General features: G+C 36.3%; 1 protein-coding gene across 1 annotated transcript in view; it reads right to left on the minus strand.

Annotated features, from left to right (window-relative positions):
* Positions 1–8,734, minus strand: part of LOC123521652 (contactin-6) — a 470,227-nt gene that overhangs the window by 119,443 nt on the left and 342,050 nt on the right. The window contains exons 9-10 of the mRNA XM_045289898.1: positions 4,332–4,468; positions 271–400 (exon numbers count right to left, since the gene is read on the minus strand). Coding sequence (XP_045145833.1) covers positions 271–400; positions 4,332–4,468 — 267 coding nt within the window. The remainder of the gene's footprint in view (positions 1–270; positions 401–4,331; positions 4,469–8,734) is intronic.

The following is an 8,734-nucleotide window of genomic DNA, read 5'->3' on the forward strand; positions in this document are numbered from 1 at the left end:
GAAAGCCTCAATGAGAAAATCCACAATAATGGACTCAAATATGCCAACAATGATCATCAGGCCCCAGTACATTCTATGATGCATAATGACTGCATGAATAAGAACAAATTTGACAGGAGCTAACATCTTGCAATAAGATAATTTAGACATTTACCCATTATTGCAAAGGGAATCGATTTCAAATTTACAAAAACATGGGACTCAGATTTATATATTTATACCGTGCTAAAATGCCATTTTGAATTTTCTGATTATAAATTAATGACTTACCTAATACTTTTAATTCTGCATTTTCATAAATGATCTGATATTTGTTTTCTGCAGCACATTGGTAGACACCAGAATCTGACACGTTTAGCATTGTTATGATTAATGTGCCATTTTCTATTTGAATTCTTTCCTAAAAAAGGGGGGAGAAAGCATGAAAATATGCTATTATGCTAAATCAGGAAAAAAAGGCTCACCTTTGAGGTAGCTTGAGCAATGCTGTGATATTACACAAAATACATTATAAAATCTCTGTATATCTATGGCATTCAAACCTTTTGTGTATAAGAAACGATGTGTTCCAAAAGAGCCTAATATAATACAAGTTTCTGAGTACTTATTGGAGCTTTAAAAAGTGAAAATACAATAAGTATATTTTAACCAGTTAGTCTATTTTATGGTATCTGATTTCTTTGAAACTGGCATTCTCTGTGAAGGGAACATGTTTACTATCTATGGCAGTTAGATGTTACGTCAACCTGAACCACTGTGAAAGTGCAGGGGTGGACTCCAACCTATCAATTATGTCACAGACTGATGATGCCTGCTTGGGGTGTGACAATTTCTTTTCTCTCTCTCTCTTTTTTTTTTTTTGAAGTCATTTTATCAGGAGCTCATATAACTCTTATCACAATCCATCTATCCACTGTGTCAAGCACATTTGTACATTTGTTACCATCATCATTTTCAAAACATTTTCTTTCTACTTGAGCCCTTGGTATCAGCTCCTCATTTTTTGCTCACCCTCCCTCCCTCATGAACCCTTGATACTTTATTATTTTTTTAATGTCTTACACTGACCCATGTCTCCCTTCACCCACTTTTCTGTTGTCCGTCCCCCAGGAAGGGGGTTATATGTGACATTTTCTTTGAGAGACAGCAAGCACTGCTCTGTCTCTGCTTCTTCGCCAACCTGTTTGCTGGGACTCAGTCTGCCTCCAGGAGGGGCACCATATGGCCTGTTGACCTGGGAACCAATCTGGGAACTGCTGGCACTCTGCCATGTTCCACTAGCCTTGGCTCAAAATGACTGCATATCCACCAGCCTGTGATATCCCTGCATCCTTCTTCATCTTTCTATGTCATCTACTTGCAGCTACATGAATCTGAAGCGCGCTCAGGCTAGCATTGGACCCATGGTCTTGTATAGGACTGGTCTGAAATACCTTCTTGATATAAAGTTCATTCTTATACATATATGAGGGTCACTGGTTTTATTTCTCTAGACAACCCAGCATAACAGACAGTCTATGATATTTTATGAAAAATAATTTGGAACACTTCACCATTCCAATTACTATTCCAGAAAACATGGCTGACTGAATAGTATCAGACATAAATAATAGGATTACATTATTACCTTGACACTCCATATGCAAATCTCAAAAGAACTTGATATCTGATGATTTAATAATTCTCAAATTGAGTCAAAAGTGGGAGGAACTAAATCCTTCCTTTTGCATCCTACTATAAACAGTCAGATTCTGATATAGAGTTCCTTTGTGGACTAAAAATAAAAATTTGAGGGCTCATATGTAATAGCTTGCTGATAAAGATTAAGGATTGCAGTCTTTAGTACTGATTATGCCTCAATGTAAAGAAAACTCCAATCCTCACAACTGAACCATTAAGTAACATCATGATAAATGGAGAAAAAGTGACAGTTGTCAAGAATTTCATCTTGCTTGGATCTACAATCAGTGTTCAAGACAGATTGCATTAAAGAAATCTACTAAGTAAGTCCTCTCTAAAGCATTGAAAGGCAAGGATGTTACTCTGAGGACGAAGGTGTACCTGACCCAAGCCATGGTATTTTCCAATGCCTCATGTACATGTGAAAGTTGTACATTGTGGAAGGAAGACCCAAGAAGAATAGATGCATTTGAATTGTGGTCTTGGTGAAGAATATAGAAAGTACCATAGACTACTAAAAGAAATAAGTATGGTTAGAGTACTCCCTGGAGGCAGGGATGGCAAAACATCATCTTACTTGCTTTGGACATATTGGTAGGAGAGACCAGTCCCTGGAGAAGGACACTGTGCGTAGTACAGTATTGAGGCAGTGAAAAAGCAGGCCCTCAAGGAGATGTATGGACACAGTGGCTGCAACAATGGACTGAGGTATAGGAACAATTGTGAGGATGGCTAAAGACCAGGCAATGTTTCATTCTCTGGTCACTATGGGTTGGAACTGCCTTAATGGCATCTAACAGCAGCAGCAACAACAACAACAACAACATAATACCTTCATGCTGCAAATATAACTTAAAACTAAGTATTTTAAGTTAGCTGTTAAAGTCCTCTACAATTAACAAATATAGGCTGGAGAAACAGAATTTTACATGCAAAAGATAGGCAGGAGGAAAACTTGACTAATATTGAAACAAGGGGCAGTGCTACTTTAGCTTCCAATAATAGATGTTCTTTGTCTCAAAGCAAATGGAGAATTTACACACCCATGTGGATACTTTTATGAGGAGAAAAAAAACTATGTCTCATTTTCTGGATATTATAGGAAACATATGCTTTATATTAAAATACCAATAACTTCCCCAGTTCTTTACTTTCCATTGGGTTTAGGGATAGTCTTAAGGTTTATACAAGCCAGCAATTAGTGGGTAGTAATCGAGACCTTATGTCTTAGCGATAGACCAATCACATTTAGAATTCTAGTTCTAGCATTTCCTGAGGGCTGTGATTTTGGATAAGTAACTTAAATGTAGTTTATTTTATTAATTTATATAAAGGAATACTAATACTTTCTTCATTATAAAGTTGCCATTAGAATAAAATAAGATAATCCATGAGAAAATATTTACCACTGTGCTTGTTTCCCATGAAGGTTTAATAAATGTCAATGATGATGTCCTGTTGTTAGAACTGATATAAAGACACCTAACAATAGCAGCACGAGGATGATTGCTGCATGGAACTTTCAACACACAGGTTTTGTTTTAGTTACCAGATAATGACGATATGTGAATGCTCATCTCTCATCAACAACCGCATCCATAACCACATTTTTCAAGTCATATGTTCGCTTTATATTTAGTTTTTTAACTAAAAAATAGGAATAATATTAATACATGCTTTGTGTATTTGTTTAAAATTAAATAAGTTAGCATATATAGAGTATATACTCAGTAACCCTAAAAAAAGAGAGCGAGAACAGAACAGTTCCTGTAGGTTTCCGAGGTTATAATTCTTAACATAAATCAAAATCTCATGTTTCTCCCAAGAAGCAGCTGATGGCTTTAAACTGTTGACCTTGTAGTTAGCAGGTGACCATGTAACCCACTACACTCCCAATTGGCCACTGTCTTCACAACTGGACCAGTACATACCATCAGGATAATGAAGAAAAGGGTACATTTGTCGAGTTGTGTCTTGCTTGGATCCACCATGGATGTTCATGGAAGCAGAAGTCAAGGGATCACATGACACATTGTATCGAGTCAATGTGCTATACAAGACCTCTTCAAAGTGTTGAAAATCAAGGATTTTACTTGATGACTAAGGTGGGCCTGATTCAAGTTTGATATTTTCAATCCCTTTCTATGCATGTGAAAATTGGGCACTTGATAAAGAAGATTAAAGAACAATCAATGCCTTTGAATTGTGGTCCTGGTGAAGAATGTTGGAAGGACCATGGGCTTCCAAAAGAACAAACAAAATCAGTCTTGAAAGAAATACAGCCAGAATGCTCTTTATAGTCAAGGATAGAGAGACTTCCTTTCACATGCTTTGGACATGTTGTCAGGAGAGACCAGTCCTTGCGCGAGGACACTGTGTTTGGTAAAGTAGAGGGGCAGCAAAAAGAGGAAGGGCCTCAACAAGCTATACAGACACAGTGGCTGCAACAATGGGCTCAAACACAAGAACACTTGTGAGGATGGCACGGGGTGGGCAGGGATTTGTTCTCTTGTCTGTAGAGCCATTACCAGTCAGAGTGGGCTCAAGGGTGCCTAACAACAACAAGACAGCATATGAGGCAGTTGTTACTTTAAGTAACAACATTTGCCTTGCTGCATAGGTGAATTTTGAATACCAACATGATTGCTTACCTCTAGGTTGAGGATCTCGCCATTCTTTAACCAGGTGTAGGATGGTTTCGGCTTTCCACTAGCTTTGCATTCCCAAAATAAACTGTCATATAAAGACAAATATGTATTTTGGATTTTTTGTTCCCATTCTGGAGGGGCTGTTTTAAAAAAGCAAGAGAAACCATTTGGCAAGTCAATATCTAAGATATAACACTATAATCAAAGATATATAGAAATGAGGAAAGCAAGGTTGACTGTGACCAGTTATACTATACACAATGATTTGAGGGGTTAGGGGATGCAAGAGCTTCAATTCAGAAAACCGAAATCTTATTGCAAATATGAGTGGGCATTTAGCTCAAGTAAATGTTTAAATGCTGCACTAGTATGAGACCTTGGAAATTGTGGGGAAAAGTCAAAATTCAAAAAGGTCCAGAGAACAATTCCATGTGAAACATTAGTAAATAGCTCAAATATGCATTCTAAATCTGCACCTCCTGTGGACAAAAATTCAGATTATAAATTGTCAGAATCATCTATAATTGCATGCACTCATATTGGACATGATAACAACTCAAAAGTTTGAAGCAAACAACAAATATGAACTCCATCACATTTTGGGAGGATAATAATTCAATTAAATACATTTCCAAGGTAAAAATGTTGGCAATAAATCATAGCTTGTACAGTTGCATGCAGGCTTAGTACATAACTATAATTTTGGGTGTGACATTTTAACCTGAGAAAGCTCTACATGGTACTGAGGCAAAACAAAACAAATGGTATAATTGATGTAAAACAACGCTCATTAGGTGTAAACTGTTGTTATCATTTGTGGAAACAAGTGGGATATAAATTAAATGTTTCAAAATTATGTTATTCTATAAATATGATGGTAAATTACCTGAATATTCCCTCTCATTTATGTAGGTCTTTCTGTGGGTTTTAGAGTAGTTGAAGCTTTTTCTGGGATCTCAGATTATTACAGACTAGTAGTTACAGACTAATACAGTGTATTTAAAATATTAACTAATTAATTCTCCATGTAGTTCTTTGTTGTGCATATTTTTAGAGTAGCTAAGTGCAACACAGCACAGTTACAAAATATAAAACTCCAAAGTTGAACCTTAAAAGTAGTGTCGAAGTAAAGTACCTTGTTCAGAATGTCCACGTGGCAATTTGTGGGAGCGGTGTCAGGAAAATAGATTATTGAAAGGGAGACGCTAGAATCATTGAAAGGATATATTGTTGTGCTTGCCACTAACATGGGCCACTGGTTCTCCATTCTTAATGAATCTCTAAGACTGTTTTTCTTTAAAAAAATTTATTGGAAGATAATTTTATTTGGGGTTCTTACAGCTCTTATAACAATCCACATGCCAATTGTATCAAGCATATTTTTACATATGTTGCTATCATTATTTTCTAAACATTTACTTTCTATTGAGACCTTGGTATCAGATACTCTTGCCCCCCTTGCGACCCCTTATTATTATATTCTTATCTTACACTGACTGCTGTCTCCCTTCCCCCACAGTTTATGTTGTTGCCCCACTGGTGGTGGTGATGGTGTGGGTGTGGGTGTGTGTGTGTGTGTGTGTGTGTGTGTGTGTGTGGTTATGTGTCGATCATTGTGATCGGTTCCCCTTCCTCCCCTCTTTACCCCACCTTCACCCTACCCTATTTACATTGCTATTCCCGTTCCTATTCCTGGATTTCCTGTGTCGGGAGCTCTTATCTGTACCTGTGTAATGCTCTGGTCTAGCTCACAGTGAAAGGCAGGACTGAGGTCATGATAGTGGGGGGTGAGGAAGCCTCAAGGAACCAGAGGAATATTGTGTGTTTCATTGGTGCTGTACTGCGCCCTGGTTGACTCATCCCTTCCTTGTGACACTTCTGTGAGCTGATGTCCCATTGTCTACAGATGGGTTTTGGGTCTCTGCTCCCACTCCCCTTGTTTTCAACAACATCGTTTGTTTGCTAGTTTGGAGTCTTCTGATGCCTGTTACCCGATCCTGTGGACACCTATGAACTCCTGAGACAAAGAGGAAGCCTTCACTCACTCATAATTATTCAAGGGTAGTGCATGAGCTAACTACTACCACCACCTGGTGCCGCATGCTTTGTACTGAGGTTTAGCTAAATGATTGGGTCTGCGATTCAGTTGGTCTGAGATAAGCGTATATAAGTGCTGCAAGGAGCCAAAAAGACCAGTAGCAAAAACCAGTATGTACGTAGTGGACCCTGGGGCAGGGCTCCTAAATGACACACTTACCAAGGATAGTGCTGGATTTATACAATAGCAGTAGTGGGCATAAAAGGTGAGGCCAAGAGAATTAGAAATTGTTCATAATAGAACTTAAATCTGTCTTCCAGGATTTTTACACTGAAACACTTAACTTCAGTATAATACAGGGTGGTCTGGTAACTTTTCTTTCAGAAAGTGAAATTAGGATGCATCTGATTGGTAAAACTAAGAGATCAGGGCAGGCTCCAGTCACAAAACATGCTTAACATAGCCTCAAAAGAAAAATCAGGGCAAGACTAAGAGGAAGTGGGTGTATCAATAAAATTGAATCACGAAGTCTGGTCATTAGTAATACATTTTCCTTATTTGCAGATTTGAGTGTAGGATTAAGATAACCTGACTTGCTGATTAATGAAATAATTGTAATGATATAACATACAATTTTCAAACATGTACTTATAATGTGTATATTCTTTGGAGGCTTATATTTGTTTTAGTGAGATCTTCAACAGAACAGAAAATGCATGGAACAAACAGCTTAGGAATAAACATGCATATGGACTCTGTTTTGATAATTACACCCTGTTGGTTAATTGGGTGGGGAGGGTCCTCGTTTCCTCTGAGCGTGGTCTGGCTTCTGTAATTGGAAGCTTAAGCAGGGTCCATAGAGTGTGAAGGAACTCAAGCAGACTCCATGGCGACTAACAATGACAACGACAGCACTTCGGAGATTCCGTTGAGAGGTTATAAAAATGCAATCTATAGCAAAATAAGTAATATTTCTTACTTTAAATGATAACAAGCTAAAAATGAAGTGGAAAATTTATTTTCTCAAATTTCTCAAGATTGACTTACTTCTCAATGAATTGAATGAAATTATCTGTGTTTTCTGGAGCCCTTCAACATGCACTTCAATTTGTGCTCACGGAGCTTAGCAATAGCTTATTGACCAGTTATCCATTCTGCTCCAACAAGGACAGTTTGGGGCTGCTAAGTAGCTACTGTAGTTGTACTGAAATACATTATGAATGAACTTGGTTGCTATGTAAAAGAGCTATGAAGGGTGGAAACAGAGATCCGTAATTTTTCGAGATTCATATTTTGGATCTGACAAGAATTAACTTGGAGGTTTCTTAAAATTTCAAGGAAATGTTTCTACCTCCTACAATTATCCTAAGAAATTGATTTGTTATTTGTAAAACTTTATATATAAACAGTAGATATATCACAATAGGAAATAATACATTGTTATTGATTTCAGGTTCATAGCTGGCTTTATGTTTGATTAATCTCTTGGCTATAATTCTTTGTCTTGAATATAAAAATGTAAAGTATTTTTAAAAATTTACTAAGGTCTTTATTATCTTGTTTCTACTAAAATTTTCCAATAGTTGTCTACTATTTTATTTACATGAACTGTAGATTTCAAAACCAACAACAAACCAACCAACTCAGGTGCTGTTGAAAATAATTTTTTTCTTGTTTAGCCTTGATAAAATTGCAGGGGAATAATCAGTAGGAAATACTGTTCTCTATATTAAACACTAGTGTTCATTCCAGACCAAAATTGGAAATTCTAAAGGAAATGGAAAATAATATCTCCAATGCTCAATGCGTTTTCCCTATAGCACTTTCAACATTCCTATTAGGTAATTAGACCTCTTCACATTTTTCTTGTTATTTCATTTTTTCCTACAATAGATTTATTATTGATTAAAAACATGTAACATGGAAAGTATAACATAGAAAAGTATTTTTACTCACATGTAAGTATTGGGCAGAAGGTCACTATTAGATGTTGTCTATCGCAGATATTTAATTCAACTAATAATGTAATATATATATAAATATAAATAATTTTATTTGGACTCTTACAGCTTTTATAATATTCCATACATTTAACATATTTTTAAAGCACCATTATTTTTATAATTTGGATATAAAGCTTCTAATTTATGTGCATATGTGTGCATAAAACTTTTTTGAAAAATGAAGTTAAAATATAATGACATGTTTCCATGAATGTTTTAAAATCCCTTGTTCATATGAACATCTTAAGCAACTGCACATTTTTGCCTAGATGAAAAAAAGACATAAAGATAACATTTAGCTAATGAATGCTTTCTTCATCTGTTATAAATCTATTAGGCATCCTGATAATCGCAACAAACATTTC

Source organism: Echinops telfairi, unplaced genomic scaffold (genome assembly GCF_000313985.2).
Source record: "Echinops telfairi isolate 266 unplaced genomic scaffold, ASM31398v2 ScPeMD7_31;HRSCAF=116, whole genome shotgun sequence".
In the NCBI taxonomy this organism is placed as follows: domain Eukaryota; kingdom Metazoa; phylum Chordata; class Mammalia; order Afrosoricida; family Tenrecidae; genus Echinops; species Echinops telfairi.